This window comes from Alnus glutinosa, chromosome 4 (assembly GCF_958979055.1).
Source record: "Alnus glutinosa chromosome 4, dhAlnGlut1.1, whole genome shotgun sequence".
NCBI lineage: Eukaryota > Viridiplantae > Streptophyta > Magnoliopsida > Fagales > Betulaceae > Alnus > Alnus glutinosa.
The window spans coordinates 4,147,808-4,164,792 of record NC_084889.1 but is presented as its reverse complement, the minus strand read 5'-3'; the positions used below and the strand labels follow the sequence as shown (position 1 = coordinate 4,164,792).

General features: G+C 35.0%; 2 protein-coding genes across 9 annotated transcripts in view; both read right to left on the bottom strand.

The window, feature by feature from the left end:
* Positions 1 to 337: 337 nt before the first annotated feature.
* Positions 338 to 2,612, bottom strand: LOC133865921 (agamous-like MADS-box protein MADS9). Its single transcript, XM_062302445.1, has 7 exons — positions 2,290 to 2,612; positions 2,127 to 2,193; positions 1,508 to 1,569; positions 1,325 to 1,424; positions 1,204 to 1,233; positions 1,008 to 1,052; positions 338 to 674 (listed from the first exon to the last, which is right to left on the bottom strand). The coding sequence occupies exons 1-7, from the start codon at positions 2,475 to 2,477 to the stop codon at positions 534 to 536; spliced, it is 633 nt and encodes a 210-aa protein (XP_062158429.1). The 5' UTR covers positions 2,478 to 2,612; the 3' UTR covers positions 338 to 533.
* A 2,680-nt stretch (positions 2,613 to 5,292) lies between these two features.
* Positions 5,293 to 16,985, bottom strand: part of LOC133867485 (agamous-like MADS-box protein MADS9) — a 28,933-nt gene continuing 17,240 nt past the window's right edge. For 4 of the 8 annotated variants that reach the window (XM_062304264.1, XM_062304265.1, XM_062304268.1 and 1 more), the window contains 12 exons: positions 15,463 to 15,553; positions 14,844 to 14,939; positions 12,113 to 12,308; positions 11,607 to 12,015; positions 11,415 to 11,480; positions 7,884 to 8,073; positions 7,717 to 7,783; positions 6,989 to 7,050; positions 6,802 to 6,901; positions 6,675 to 6,704; positions 6,461 to 6,505; positions 5,293 to 5,562 (listed from right to left, as the gene is read on the bottom strand). In XM_062304264.1, the coding sequence (XP_062160248.1) occupies positions 5,422 to 5,562; positions 6,461 to 6,505; positions 6,675 to 6,704; positions 6,802 to 6,901; positions 6,989 to 7,050; positions 7,717 to 7,783; positions 7,884 to 8,073; positions 11,415 to 11,480; positions 11,607 to 12,015; positions 12,113 to 12,308; positions 14,844 to 14,939; positions 15,463 to 15,553 (1,493 nt within the window). In that variant the 3' untranslated portion in view covers positions 5,293 to 5,421. Of the gene's footprint in view, positions 5,563 to 6,460; positions 6,506 to 6,674; positions 6,705 to 6,801; positions 6,902 to 6,988; positions 7,051 to 7,716; positions 7,784 to 7,883; positions 8,074 to 11,040; positions 11,289 to 11,414; positions 11,481 to 11,606; positions 12,016 to 12,112; positions 12,309 to 14,843; positions 14,940 to 15,462; positions 15,554 to 16,985 lie in introns of those variants that run through there. The other 4 variants (XM_062304271.1, XM_062304269.1, XM_062304270.1 and 1 more) reach the window with 4 other exon arrangements.

The window sequence follows — 16,985 nt, the reverse complement described above, 5'->3', positions numbered from 1 at the left end:
AAAAGAAAATTAACCCCTTTCAAGCCCTAGTGTCATTGTGTGTTAATTTGCAGCAATTATATATTATATATGCATGGCAGGTGAAATATACTAGGATATTTTTTTAAGTTAATGAATTCTCATTCATAAAAAAGAAAAAAGAAAAAAGAAAAAAGAAAAGAAAAAGGATCATAATAATGAAGTCCTTAATTAGCCATTTCCGGTCAACGTACGAGTTCAACAACATTTTCTGCAAATACGATCAAAATCTTCGTCGAACACATCAACCATTTAGGGGAGAGAGAGAGAGATCTAGGCCGGGTCTCAAACATTAATAGCGCAACATACACATATAAGATAACACGAAGACATAATATATATATAGTCTCAGGGTATAGCACAATATATAAGATGAAACAAGGACACTGTTTATCAGAGGTTTGAGTATTACTTGCATAATACAGTACTAGACAGCGGAAATTAAGTTATTTTTCAAGACAGCAATTAAGCTAACAGTAGTTTAGCGACACCATCGACGGTACGTAGTAGTACTATTACATCCTCTGTTGTAGATTTGGCTGAATAGGCTGCACACGGAAAGCCAAATGCATTTGAGAATTGTAGTCCCTCACCCTCTGCTCATAATCATCATCCACGTCTCTGCTTGCTGCTTCCATGGCCATCTCCTTTTGGCACTGTACTCAAGGGGGGGAATCTTAGTCGTCAGTTCTAGTTGAGTTAAATATTAATAGTGAATGCAATTTTAAGTTTGTTGAGAGTGTGTTATGACATCAATAAGTTTTGGAAAGATACATCCGCATGGACTTGTACATATCATATATTTACATACAACATGAAGACTAGCTTGCACATATATATAATTCTTTTTTTAATTCATTCAAGAAAAAAGAAAAAAGAACAAAAGAAGAAGAAGACGACTTGCACATATCATATATTTCATGCACTGACATTCGCATACACAGGTGTGCTTGTTAGTAAAGAATGGGAGGTAAAATGAGAATATATACCAGAACGAAATTAAGTTCCTTATTCTCCTCCTCCAAGATCTTGACCTAAGGAATGTCCAGACAGAAGTGTTAAGGTCAGGCAAAGAGCAAATCTTTCATATATATATTTAGGAAAATCGACAAGTTCTCATGCTTATGTATATAGCTTTAACAATTTTCAAAGAAAAAAATGTAACCCATTTTGATCTAAATGTACATTTTTCTTAGTCATCATCCAGTGGTCCATCTGCAACAAAAATAAGGGAGAGAGTTAACCTTTTCTTGAATGCCATACTAAGACCTTCAATCAAATAAATAATTACTATTTTGGTACTAACCAGCCTCTCGCGGATACTGCTGAGGCCATTTTCAAGGGCTTCCTCGAGGGGCATGAGCTCTTTAGGGTTCAATGATGTGATATCCTCCCCCTTCAAGTGCCTGCAGAGACATACTTCAACATGCCAGGGAGAGAGAGAGAGAGAGAGAGAGAGAGAGAGAGGCAAAGAAACCAAATAATCTACCTGAGCTCAATCTGCATGTTGTCGTTCTCTTTCTTGATTCTATCAATTTCATTGCTGAGATTCTGTGAATTTATCATGGTTGGAAACCCTAACAATTAGTTAATCTCAGCAGCAAAAAAAAAAAAAAGAAGTAAATATACAAATCCATGAAGTGTCAGACTTTGATCAGCAGATCTGTTAAGTTCTTTTGGATTTTTTTTTTTTTTCGAATCTAATAGCAGATCTGTTATGGAAGTTGAGTTTCTGCTGTTTACTAGGCTTCTAGTCCAGAAGCCATCAGACAAATTAAAGCTAGATCTTATCAAGGAAACAAATATATTATATTTACTTTCTTATAGCTTGCTACCATCCATTTGGTCGTTTCAATATTTGCGAGGAAAAGGAAGGGAGGGAATAAAGTTTTATTTCCAGATCTGTTCATGAATTTTACGATATTTCATGTAGTTTTAGCTTTCTTTCTCAATGAAAAACAATAGAATAATATTCTGAAAGAAAGAGATCAGGGACTACATCCCATTTGTAGATCTGTACATAGAATTCATGGTTCATGTTTCTTAACATATTTTAGCAAAAATATATGTCATTTCCCTTGGCACAAAGAGTATATATCAACACCTACCTCATGCTTGGGATCCCACAACCTCTTCCCGGAACACTTGTGGTACTTGTCCAAGATGTTAATCAGCCTTCACCATCAAACAAAAGAGATCACAGAAAGTCCGATAACCCAGAGACTAAATGAAAAACAAAAGCTTAATTATGGAAGAAGAGTTCATATATACGAAGTTGAAGGGCTGCAGTAGGCCTGCATCTTTCCTGAGCTGCTAAAGATAACAAGCGAAACTTTAGCATCACAAAGAACACTGATCTCCGTAGCCTTCTTAATTATCCCTTTCCTCCTCTTTGTGTAGGTCATCTGCCTGTTGCTTAAGTTCTCTATTCTCTTGATCTCCATCTTGCCTCTCCCCATCTCTTCTTGCTTGTGAAATGGAAGAAAGAGGAACAGAGAGAATTTAATAAAGAGAGAGAGAGAGAGAAAAAAAGCAAAACAGGAGCATTTCTGATTCGGGTTGGAGGAAAAGAACCTTTCTGAGTGCCAAGCCAACTGCTTTTAACTGATACTAAATTTGTCTTAACCATTGGTTTTTTAGGGTTTCAGCTAATTTAAAAACTGTGACTGATAAGATTGATGAACTTTTAGGGCTTTATTTCAGGCTTAAGGGCGTCCAGGTACTCGGAACTAAGGGCTTATATAAGGGCTTTATTTCAGGCTTTAGGGCCTTGTAATCTGTGATGGTCGATCTTGTCTGCCGTTTGGGTGATGGGTCTAATTCCGGTATATATAATTAATAATCAGAGATCGCGTCTAAACCGTCAAATCAAAATCAATGGATGATCAAAAAGCCCAAAAAGTGAAGAAGAAATGAAAGAAAATGATTTTATGACAATAAATTAGGAAGGTAAAGTTTTCAAACCCAACAAACCAATGGCATCGATCAACGTGAACAAGTCTTTCAGGGGTTCTGGAGAAAATTCGTGATCTCGTATAATTAATTTAATAATGAATCAACCCAATTATAGGTGATCTCCCATATTCATGCTTGGAGCACTAGCCGTAATTTATTTTATATTTTCTTTAAATTTAGGAAGTACTAACCTACTTTTTGATTTTCTATGGCTTTCCTTTACTGCTTAAATATTCTTAATTTTTAATCAAAAGGGAGAGAAAAGAGAAAGTATTTTTTTTTTTTAAATAAATAATAATAATTGAAAAAGAAAAAGAGATATTGGAAGCTCGATCAAGTGCTTCCCTAAATTAATATTGGCCGTAGTACTGTAACTTTTCCTTGGTTTAAGGAAGGAAAGGACTGCATGTAGCTTTTGGAGAATTTTGTCTATATTTAACATACAATTCTCATTTCTCTCTCATCCAGAAACTCTCCGGAAAGTGTGTGTTCGCCCGGAGGGGAGGCCGACGCTGGTTTTCCACCTAGTCTTTATGGGCTAGTGTGACTTTTGTTCACCTCACTGGTTCTAGTGGTAGGTGCTGTTGTTCTCCCAACCTCTGGGCTCTGGAGTTTTTGGTCCTCCCAGTTAGATCCGGTGAAGGTTGTTGTTTCTCCTAACTGTTTGGGGCTATGGAGCTTGGTTATTTGCTTTGCATTTGTGCTTTTGTTGCAGAACATATCGTTTGAGACGTCCAAGGGGGAGTGACCGTTTTGTGATTTTTCTGGCTATTTTTTGAGTAGATCTAAGCTGATACGTCGGAAATATTACGACACGTCCTCTTTATTGTTGCTCGCCGTCAGCCTCTGATTCCACCGCCTCAACTATCGGTGGTGTTGGACCTCAATGCTCGGAGTGTGGCTTGCACGCGTCTAGGTTGGGGCTGTGTATGAGGCCCATGATCCATTTTTTCCGGCCGAGTTGATGGTGTTTTCGGAATAGCTAGATTTTCGACTACATAAGGGGACTTTCAGGGCGGCCCGTATATTATAGGCGCCGGTGCCGGGGTGGTTTTTCTGTCTTTGCCAGCTTGAAGTTGGGTTTTTGCTTGTGTTTTTTATCAGCTTACCTTTGTAATTTTCAGACATTATGGGGATCTATTGTGTGCTCTTTATAATGTTTGTTTATGATCTGGTAAGTTGTTGTTTTTGTATATTCTTGATCTTTATCACAGTCTACCGTTGGTAGCTGTTTTTAAGTCAGGATTTTCCTGATTTTGTGGGTGGAGATTCCTTATCTCTAGTCACTGTGATGGCCTTCGGGCAGATGAGATTTTGCCTTCAGGCATTGTATTAGCCTTCTGTACCTCTTTAAGTGTTGGCTTTTGGCCAAGTGTATTCCCCTTTGGAACTCTTTTCAGTAATGAAGGTACTTTCTCTTGTGATAAAAAAAGAAAAGAAAAGAAGGAAGGTAAGGGGTTTTGAATATCTTATAATGAGAATGTCGAGGCTCAAAATTTTGTTGATCACATAAATGAAAAGAAAAAAAATACAAAGCAAACAATCCAGTCTTTCGATTACGTAACACTCTTTTACTAACATTGTTGAAATATTCCTTGATCAAATTCCATACATTTTGTGGGATACCCTTGTGCGTTTAAAGAATGGCCAACTACTGCATATCTCTGTGTTTATATAATTTAACAACTTAAGGAATAAGTAAAACAAAATCATTTGATGAATTAATTAATTAGCTGGAGAGAGTAATCATGTAAGATCGATACTACACCAAATGTACATGTGAAAAACGTACCGTGGAGCTAGCAATTAAATTCGATCAATTGTCTTCCTGCCCAAATATATAGATCAACACTTGTTCTGATAATCTGAGAAGTAGTACTCATAAACCAAAAGAATTAATATTTATTTATTTAGTAATGTGCCTTAATAACCATCCAAAACTCACTACATAATGATAATAACCATTCAAAACCGTTACCCGTTAATTAGAGCGTGATTTTAGTAGGTTTTGATTAAGGGTGGATTGGACCACATGCACATAGCTAGTGTAACACTAATTAAGGAAAATAAAAACTAAAGAAAAATAGAAAGTTGGAGATAATGAAATAAGATAGTAAATTAAGTATATATATATATATATATATTGACATGACACCATAATTAAGAACTAAGGATGTTCTCACAACATGTGATATATACTAAGTAGAGACTTAAGTAATAGCTAGTAAGAAGAGAAAACAATTATGAATTTTGGGTCCAAAAACGACTCGTGCCCAAATAATACTGCTTGTAATTAGATTAGAGGTTTGAGTACTATTGTTTGCAGAAGGAGGCCGGCCAGGAAAATATTAAGGTTATTACAAACAGTAGTACACTAGAGAGCTAAATTTATTTTTCAAGATAGCTAGCAAGCTAACATTATAGCGACATGCACCATCAACAGTACTATTACATCCTCTTTTGTAGATTTGGCTGAATAGGCTGCACACGAAAAGCCAAAGGCATTTGAGAATTATAGTCCCTCCCCGTCCGCTCATAATAATCATCTATTTCTCTGTTTGCTGCTTCCATGGCCATCTCCTGTTGGTGCTGTAGTCAAGGGGAAGAATATAGTCGTTAGTTCTAGCTAGTTGAGTTAATTAATAGTGAATGCATGCTTGCAATTGTAATCTATTCTAACAAATAGAAGTTGATTCCAGAATTATTAACTTATCACCACAAATGCACAATATTGCTTTCTTGGAGGAATGCTCACAAAACTCATGATCTTCCCTTCTCCAATGGATTACAAAAAAATGTCTATTTCTATATGTAGTACTTATACACGGACGTAAATGGAAGCACACGACACTGCAAAGATGTTTGGGGTACTATACCTTATACTACAAAGTTACTTACCGACTGATTCAACAATCTATAATTGGTAAAATAATATATTAACAGAAATTGACAATGAAGGTACGCAGATTTTTTGCTTAACTATGTCATATCAATTTATAAATACTATATATGTATATTTATAAGCATGTGCATGCATAAAGACCTAGGGCGGTACTAGATGTATTACAATTAACTTTAATTTAGAAACGATATTCATCACACTTATTTATCATATTTATTTTACATCGACTGATATAGCGTGTTTTATATATATGTGGCTTTACCCTTATTTTTTTTTTTCTAAGTAGCCGAAATATATGAAGCTACTTAAAATGCGCCATGTCAACTGATGTGAAACGGGTGTGATTCAAGTAGCATTACTCAATATCTAAATATTTATATACAACATGAAGACTTGCACATATCATCATATCACTGACGACCTAGAGGGGGATATATGTGGGCTGAAGGGAGAAATGTTAAAGAAAGAGATTTTAACCTTTAAATTTCTTATAAAAATATATTTTAGAAGTTCAATGCAGTCTGCCCCTGAAGTTAAACAGATGGGCTTCTTAGTAAAGAATGGGAGGATAATGAGAATATATACCAGAGTGAAACGAAGGTCCTTATTCTCCTCCTCCATGATCTTGTCCTGAGGAATGTTCAGACAAAAATGTTAAGGTCAGGCAAAGAGCCAGCAAATCTTTCATATACTTAAAAATTAAGATCGACAAGTTCTTTTGCTTAGGTAGCTTTAACAATTTTCAAAGACAAAATATTGGCCAACAAGTTATATACTATGGAATTCGATCTAGACGTACATTTTTCTTAGCCATCCTCCAGTAGTCCATCTGCAACAACAAAAAGGGTAGAGAATTGAACCTTCTCTTGGATGCCCTACGAAGACCTTCAATCAAATAAATAATTAATATTTTGGTATATACTAACCTGCCTCTCGCGGATACTGCTGAGGCCATTTTCAAGGGCTTCCTCATGGAGCATGAGCTCTCTAGGGTTCAAAGATGTGATATCCTCCCCCTTCAAGTGCCTGCAGAGAGTCAGAGACATACTTCAACATGTGTGTGTTAGAGATATATATATAGAGAGAGAGAGAGAGGCAAAGAAACCAACCTACCTGAGTTCAATCTGCATGTTGTCGTTCTCTTTCTTGATTCTATCAATTTCATTTCTGAGATTCTGTGAATTTATCATGGTTGGAAACCCTAACAATTAGTTCATCTCAGTAGCAAAAACAAAAAACAAAAAAGAAGTAAATATACAAATCCATGAAGTGTCAGACTTTAATTAGCAGATCTGTTAAGTTTTTTTTTTTTTTTTTTTTTTTTTTTTTTTTTTTTTTTTTTTTTTTTTTTTTTTTATCCTTTAAAAAAAGAAGAAGAATCTAATAGCAGATCTATTATGGAAGTTGTGTTTTTGCTTTTACTATAGGCTTGATCTAGTCAAGAAACCATCAGACAAAGATAGATCTAATCAAGGAAACAAATATATTATATTTACTTTCTTATAGCTTGCTATCATCCATCTGGTTGTTTCAATATTTGCAAGGAAAAGGAAGGGAGGGAATAAAGTGTTCTTTCCAGATCTGTTCGATCATGAGTTTTACAATATTTCATGTAGTTTTAGCTTTCTTTCTCAATGAAAAACAATAGAATAATATTCTGAAATATAGAGAGAGAAAGAGATCAGGGACTACATCCCATTTGTAGATCTGTACATAGAATTTATAGTTCATGTTTTTTAACATATTTTTAGCAAAAATATATGTCATTTCACTTGGTACAAAGCAAGAACCACCATGCTTTTTGTGTAAAAAAATTGACAGATCAGAGTATCAAGACCTACCTCATGCTTGGGATCCCACAACCTCTTCCCAGAACACTTGTGGTACTTGTCCAAGATGTTAGTCAGCCTTCACCATCAAACAAATGATCTTGATATCACGGAAAACCCAATAACCCAGAGAGACTAAATGCAAAACAAAAGGTTATATATGGAAGAAGAGTTCATACGAAGTTGAAGGGCTGCAGTAATCGTGCATCTTTCCTGAGCTGCTAAAGATAACAAGCGAAACTTTAGCATCACATAGAACACTGATCTCCGTAGCCTTCTTAATGATCCCATTCCTCCTCTTTGTGTAGGTCACCTGCCTGTTTGTTGAGTTCTCTATTCTCTTGATCTCAATCTTGCCTCTCCCCATCTCTTCTTGCCAGTGAAATGGAAGAAACAGATAGAGAATTTAATATAGAGGGATAGAGAGAGAAAAAGCAATACAGTAGCATTTCTAATTCGGGTTGGAGGGTAAGAACCTTTCTGAGTGCCAAGCCAACCGCTTTTAACTGATGCTGAATTCGTCTTAACCATTGGTTTTTATAGGGTTTCAGCTAATTTAAAAACTGTGACTGATAAGATTGATGAACTTTTAGGGCTTTATTTCAGGCTTAAGGGTGTCCAGGTACTCGGAACTAAGACTAGGCCTAGGTTAATGTTTGATACGTAAAATTATTGTGGATGTGCATGTCGTATTAGGGCCTTGTAATCTGTGATGGTCTTGTCTGCCGTTTTGAGTGATGGATCTAATTCTGGTATAATTAATAATCAGAAATCACTCCTAAATGAAAAATAATTTTTGCACAACAATTGTGTAACTATTATGCAAGGTTTTAGAGATATTGAATAGGTCTTATGTGGTGGGTTTCAGCATATGAGTTCCACGTGAAACCCATTTTATATCTCTAAAGTAGTTGTGCACCAATCGTTCCTCCTCATGAATATATAATATTAGTGGGTCAAAAAGCCCAAAAAAAATAATAAAGAAATGAAAGAATATGATTTTATGACAGTAAATTAGGAAGGTAAAGTTCTCAAACTCAACCAACCAATGGCATCAACGTGAACAAGTACTTGCTTGGACATTCGTATTCTAGTATAATTAATATATTAATTAATGAACCCAATTATAGGTCTCCCATATATATATATATATATATATATATATATATATATATATATATATATATATATATATATATATGCTTGGAGCATTCTCTTATATTTTCTCTAAATTTAAGAACTAACCTACTTTTTGATTTTTTTTATTGCTTCATTTTTTTTTTGATGAATACTTTTTTTTTTTTTTAATATTATTAAATATTCTTTCAAATCAATGCTAAGAGAAAGACACAAAACATAAAGTATTTTATTTTTAATAAAATAAGAATAATGGAAGCTAAAGTGTTTCTTAAATATTGGGTTGTACTATGGCTTTCATTTGGCTTGAAGAAGAGAAGAATAATCTATATATTGCAGGTGGGTTTTTGGAAAATTTGCCACCTAATTTTTTTAGAATTTTTCTTACATTTAAGAGTATATACTGCTAGCTAGTACTCTTAAAATGAGAATGTCGAGGCTCAAAATTTTGTTGATCATATACATTTTATGGGATAACCTTGCGGGCCGGGTTTGAAGGATGGCCAATTACTGCGTACTGCATGTCTATGTGTATATTTGATTTAACAACTTAATTAAAGTAATAAGTAACACAAAATCATTTGATGAATTAATTAAGTAGCTGGAGAGATACACCAAATGTATGTGAAAAACCGTGGAGCAAATTCGATCAATGGTCTTCCAAATATATATATGGACGTACACTAGTTAATTCTCATAATCTGGGAAGAATTAATTAAGTAGTAATCATAATTAAACCAAAAGAGTAAATATTTAGTTATGTTAGTAATGTGCTTTGATAACCATCCAAACTCACTATTATAATAATAATAATAATAACCATTCAAAACCGTTACCCGTTAAGAGCGTGATTTTAGTAGGTTTTGATTAAGGGTGAATTGGACCACATAGTGTAACACTGAAGAAAATAAAAACCAAAGAAAAATAGAAAATTTGAAATATATAATGAGATAAGATAGTGAATTAAGTATATGTGTGTGTCTATATATATATATATTTATTGATATCATATAGAACTAAGAATGTTCTAACAACTTGTGATACGTACCAAGTAAAAACTTAAGGAATAGCTAGTTATAAAAAGAGTAAATTGTGAAATTTGGGTCAAAAAATGACTCTTGCCAAATACTGCTTGTTATATTAGAGGTTTGAGTACTACACGCTACAAAAAAAAAAAAAAAATGGAATTAATGTCATATTTTAAATGATACCATTCACCAAAATAATGTCACCAATTAATTGGTGCCATTTTTTTTTCGCAACGCTTCAATTTGGCCGTGATACCACCTGACGAGATTTTTTTTTGATGACGCTTATGCAATAAGCATAATAAATTTACGTCGTTTTACACTAAAAGGACGTAAATGTGATCCCGTCCTTTACACATAAACATCATTAAAAATAATGTTGTTTTATGTGTAAGAGACATTTTTTGGTGACACGCAGTAAACGACATTATTTAGTGACGCTTAGTGTACGTATAAAGGACGTTAATTGTAATGTCATTTAAGATAAAAATGGCTTTAAAGTTCAACATGTTTACACAAAAATGTGTCTCTTACACACAAAACAACATTATTGTGTGACGCTTAGTGTATAAAGGACGTGAATTGTAATGTCATTTAAGATAAAAACGACTTTAAAGTTCTATAATTTTTACTGTGTAAGCGTCATAAATTTATTTCCTTTAGTAAATGTCATAAACATTTCACATGCATTTTTAGTCGTCATTATTTTTCTTTTTTTTAAAAAATTGAATATTATATTTTCTCCCATTTTTTTAATCAGTTTTCACCTTATAAAACAATTGCAAAATAACTTAATTCAAAACAAAATAATATTGCATTTAAGACAAAACACAATCATTAGATTGCCAACAAATACCCTCAAACAACGTTTCAACTCAATCTAAAACAAAATAATACACATTGTCTGCATCCTACTAAAATTAACATTGTTCCAAAATAAGCAAACACCTAAAGCAACTCATAGTGGTATTGGTTCCTTAATTAACAAAAACCTAAAGCAAATTAACACTAAACCATCATTGTTCCGCTTGACATCCTGTCATATATCAACTTTCAAGTTTGCACACTTGAAAAGAATAAACAAATATCACCAAACAGTACTTAAATACCTAATAATTGATGGAATATATATCATTATATCATAATGACATAAACACACCAATGGAAGACATTAAATTTTCTCAAGTTTTGAAGTACCAAAATAATGTGTGTACGTTTCAATGACAAGAGAACTCAAGGATTGTACATAGTTTTAGCAATGTAAATAAACTTTGGCCCATCCTATTATGGGTGAGTAATAGGATGGGCCAACATCCTAGTTTTAGCTATGGAAGACATTAGATAAGTTCAATACAAAAAGCAGATACACCTATGCCGAAGGTAGATAGTTCCATAATCATTGTACTTCTCTATGTACCACTGCAGTGAGTTAAAACATGGATTAAAACAATACCAACAATCCATGTAGATAACAAAAACTCTTAAGCAGGAACCAGCCAAAAATTTGAAGTGTGGAGTGCAACTAAATATTGTAATAAAACAAACCTTCCTGCCTGTCTTTCGCTGTCATCTCCGCCTGATTATCGTTAGCACCCACATTTGAGTGTTCACCTATAAAATAGAATCACACGTGCTAATGAATTTAAAACAATTAATTAGTATTGTGTTAATATTAAGTCACATGACATTAAACTAATGAATTCCTAGTATAGAAATGATACAAAAATAAAATATTACCTGCTCCTCTACCCATGGATGATTTGGGTATCACATGTGGGGATATTATGTCTGAAATATTGTTCGGCGCATTACTCCTATGCGCACTCCCTTCTATAAGCATGGCAAACAACTTTCTCATTTGAGCCATCTCACCCTCATGCAATATTTGCATCTGCGTCATTTGAGCTTTCAGTTCATTAATATGACTTGCAAGTTCAGGATCTTGAGAAGCCGATGTTGAGGCCCTAGACGAACTGTAGCTGGATCTGCCAGGTCTTGGCCCCAATCCCAATCCGTGGACACACCCAAGATATTCAGGGCCCATTACCTGTCCGTCCACATCATTTGAGGACCATGGTATTGTGCCATTGTACGTACATAATCTAGATGTTGGAGGATCTTGCGACATCAGTTCCTCCGTATTTTCCTGTAATTAAATTAATTTATATCATGCATGGGCATAAATTATAAACATAGAATAAATGATTTCGTGCATAAAAACCTTAAAAAAATTATAATACAACATTTGCACTTGCGGTTTTTCCCTTAAGCAAATCAAAGAACTTCCTTGCCCCCTCATCAAAGTCATCTGGATCTTCTTGTACGGTTTCAGCTTGCACACCAACTTCGGACCCACCTTCATCTGCTCGTACATGTTGCATGTCAAAAATGTCATGTAACATGGCATGCATCACACTAGACTCGTCAGCCGGAGGGATCCTATTAACAGGAGCCGTAGTTCAAATATCATAGGTTAATACAGTGAAATTCTCAAATTATAAAAATTGTCATGACTTTTACAAAAAGTGACTAATTTTAAAGTCCTGTGAAAAATGGGACGTAGTGCAAGCTCTTGTCCTACATAAACTAATATATATATATATATACACAAGACAAGTTGACAACATCTTAATTCGCAACTAAAGTAAGGCTTTGAGCAGGTTAGTCTAGTACGTTGATCAGAATATGTGTACGATTGATGAGTTTTTGTACATTTTACGCATTTAATTAAATACTTTAATTCTCAATCAGTAGTATGTTAAGTATAAAAGTCTAACAAAATGAGCAACAATCCAATACGTAAATGGAGCATTATGTATATAGTAATTCTACTAGTACATTAAGTGTCCGTAAAAAAATGAGATGACTTTTAAAATTACCATTTGATCAAAATTATTATTTGATCAATCACACGTCAAATGGTAATTTAATTTAAAAGCCACTTCATTTTTTTTATAGACACTTGATGGACACGTACTAATAGAATTACTCTTATATATAGTATGTTAAGGATATATCATGTCTTTTTTTATTACATAGTGCATAGCAATTTGTGGATTCTAGGTCTAGGTTCTGAATTTTTCCTAAGGGCTTAATTACAAACACTTTGCATGGATTCCCCTTGTATATGAGATAATCTAGACCTGTCTCCATGCCGTTAACAAGCTTAAATTACCTCCATACTTTCCACGTGAAGAAAAAATGACAATAAATTGTAAACTTCATTTATAACAAACAAGATAAACAGATACAACGAATTAAATGAATAAAAACCCCATGTCTCTAATATTGTGAAATAAGAGAGAATTCAACATTGCAGAACATTTTTTTCAGATATACTGTGGTAATAGCCATGGCCAAAGGGAATTAATATCATATTCAGATATAAGAGATTACATACATACACGGAAAAGAAAACCAAATGGAAGAACTTTACTTATAATCCTTGATCGTTCACCACTTTTGAAATAAAATACTTAAACTTTAATTTAAAAAGTATCAATTTAGGGTATTCATCTTTCAATTTTTTTCAATTTCAACCCTCCGTTAGAATTTTTCATTAAATCCTGTCAAAATTTTCAAAATACCACCCCATTTTTTAATGAAAAGAAAAAAGAAAAAAATTACAAGGATTTATGTGTTGTAAGAATTTAACGAAATTTGCAAAAATACTCATACCTGAATATTTGAAATTTTTTTATAATCTTTTTAAAAAAACAAAACACATGGGTATTTTGAAAATTTCTATAGAATTTAACGGAAAATTCTAACGAATGGTTGAGAATGAAAAAAACTGAAAGATGGATACTCTAAATTTACACATTTTAAAGTTTGGATACTTTATTTCAAAAGTGATGAAAGATCAGGGATTATAAGTGAAATTTTTCTAAACCAAATAAATAATAACAAATTGAAACAATATGCAGCCACAAATGAGATCATATACATACTCAAGGAGGAGAAAATATCATTATAAAGGAAATTAAGCAAGGCATATCTCTGCTAACTAAAAAACACAAATAAGTCCTAGCTAGGCCTCCAGGAACAACAACAGAAAATGCAAATCGCTGAACGAATTGAAAAGCATTAAAAGGTAAAGCAACAGATTGATATAAAAGGAAAACACAGAAACTGTTTCAAAAGGCAAGAACAGGAAAAATAATTCTTGAATGAAACCCATCATGAACATGCACCACCTCGTTTGAGACCCCCTCGATTGTCACTGACCAAAAGGGTCTCCCTAGATTTGGCTAATTTTAAGGGAAAATGACCCACGTACTCCCGCACGAATACTCAAAACAGATCCCCATCGGACACATACATCAGTCTGTTTGCTAATTTGAAGGGAAAATGATATCCACAAACCTAACAAATTAACTATCGCCTCTGATTCTCTTTGTTATTTTCCTCTGTTTATTCACACGCGCACACACACAGTCTCTCTCTCTCTAGCTTCAGATTATGGATATCCACTTCTCCAATCAACAATCCAACCAAACACAATTTAACCCAATCCGCAAAATCACAAATTAAATAGGTTACAGACATACAACACAGATTTAGAACCAAATGGGGAGGGGGAGGGGGATGGGTTTGGGAAAAAAGGGGGAAACAGGGGAAAGGATTTTCAGGTCCAACAAAATTTTAAGGGTCTACTTAAGTTTGTAATTTTAAAAAGTGCAATTTTAAAATGTAAGATTAGAATAAATGATTTTTAAAAGCACAATTTAACTCAATCGTCAAATGTTTAGCTGCGTTTTTAAAAATTACAATTTAATCTTTAAAATTTTATATTTTTAAAAAATACCAAATTGCCAACGATTTGAAAATACAGATTTTTTTGTTCAAATTGCAATTTTTAAGAAACCTGCACAATTCCCAAATGTTCATTTTTTTGCAGTTTAATTTAAAATCTTACTTTTTATTTACAAAAACACAATCTCAAGCACATAAGAAAAGAGAAGAGAAAGTTACCTTCTCTTTGTTGGAGACAAGTGAAAGCACTGAAAGGGCACAGATCCAGAAGCTGTTGACGGAGAGAAGCCTTCATTAGACCAATCCTGTTCGTTGCTGAGAGTGAGAGAGACAGAGAGTGTGCGTGAATAAGCTATACATGAAAGAAGCGGAAAGAGGGGAAAGATAGCGCATGAGTTACGAAACATTAGGGTTGCGTCCTTTCTTACAAAAGGACAAGAATTATTAACGTTGTTTTTGACATGCAGTAGAAACGACGTGAATAAAAATCTGTATTTATTCACATCGTTTCCAACTCTCAAACGACGTGAATTATTCACGTCCTTTTCATAAAGAACGTGAATAATTAACGTCTTTTATAATTAAAATGACGTGAATTAATCATTTAACGTGCTTTAATAGTAAATGAAGTTAGATTTTTAAAATTTACGATATTAAATGCCGGTTTTTTTTTTTTTTTTTTTTGTAGTGATAGTTGCATAAGGAGGAAAAAATTAAGGCTAATACAAACACTAGACAGCTGAAATTAAGCTATATTTTCCAAGATATATAGCAAGCTAGCTAACAGTTTAGCGGCATGCACCATGCATCGACAGACTACAGTAGTACTATATATTACATCTGCCTTTGTAGATTTGGCTGAACAGGCTGCACACGGAAAGCCAAAGGCATTTGAGAATCGTAGTCCCTCACCCTCTGCTCATAATCATTGTTAGGGATAAAATCAACCCTAGAGACACGTGGATCCAATGACACCTCGGAGTTATGTCTCGGCTACTTGTTCCGCATGGTTCTATCCAGTGAAGGGAAGGACGTTTAGGTCCGAAGACATCTCGGAGATATGACGATGTCTCGGTCTTAAAATTCCAGGTTACGGTGTGTAAAATATCCCGAGATCTCCCAGCCAAGATGGAGTGAACATATCTCGGATATTTGTGCCTCGGAGTAATAACACCTCGGTATGATATCGAGTCGGTGCGGTATCTTCTCGGGGTGATATCCATTGGATGAGTCAACATCTCAGAGTATAAACATCTCGGACTTACACAACCCTGTTATGGTGTGGATATATCCCGAGATCTCCAGGTAAAAGCAGAAACGTCTCGGATATCATCACCTCGGAGGTTAGCTGAAATGTGCTACAGTTTCCTAAGAAGGTGCCATGCGCCACACCCGTCTCAGAGTTCGATAAGGATAGAATCCCAGGAGATCAGGGATAAATTACAGATCCATGATTTATGGGATAAGATGGTTATTGACATGGAATCGAATTTAAAGAAGTACAAACGCGATCAACTGCGGATTCAGCACTCCTATTCAAATTCCCAGAAGATATGATGAAAACTCAAACCAGGCTAGGACTCAAACTCCTAATCCAACTCAATGTCAAGAGGGTCCGGCCTATAAATAAAGACCGTCATACCAGGTATGAGGGACACCTCTAAGCTCTTGAGATTAAGATTAAGAATTCTCTACAGAAAACTTTTTAGACTGACTTAGGCATCGGAGTGGGCGTGGTCGGCACCCCCGACGAGTTGTTTGTTCCTCTTTGCAGGGTTGAAGTGTTCAGTAGAAAATCAGGCAGCGAATCCTTAGGCAACACGTCACCATACCGGAAACTGTACCAACAGTTTGGCGCCGTCTGTGGGAAAGATCAATTGTTCTTACAAAAAAAAAAAAAAAAATCCGCTATGGTGACGACGAGACGTTCCAAATCGATCTTAAACGAAGTGCCGCCAACCAGCCGAGACGATGCTCGTGGAGAAGCAGAATCTGCGGATCCAGAGGCTCGAATAACCCAACTGAGTCAACAGTTAGCCCAGGCGCAGAAGAATGTGGAGGATTTGTTGGCTCAGAACGCTGTGCTCCTAGCCGCACGAACTCCGCCGCCCAATCATGATGTAGCCGATGGGACAAACCACGAAGGTTCAGGAGAGAGAAACGGGCGGAACGAGAATCATGACGGGCAGAACGAGAACCATGAAGAGAGAGCCGGGCGGAACGAGAATCGTGGAGAGCCCATCAATCCGGTTCCACCCACGGAGGCAGAAAGGAGGTTACAGAAGATGGTCCAGGATCTGGGCGCGAAATATGATATGCTGTCAAAGACGATTGACCAGAGGCGTGATGTAATACCCCAAA

Coding starts and splice junctions, on each gene's coding strand:
- LOC133865921 (XM_062302445.1), bottom strand. CDS start 2,477: ATGGGGAGAGGCAAGATGGAGATCAAGAGAATAGAGAACTTAAGCAAC. Junction 1,570..2,126: donor TGTGGGATCCCAAGCATGAG/GTAGGTGTTGAT, acceptor ATAAATTCACAG/AATCTCAGCAATGAAATTGA. Junction 1,234..1,324: donor GCAGTATCCGCGAGAGGCTG/GTTAGTACCAAA, acceptor TTTTTGTTGCAG/ATGGACCACTGGATGATGAC.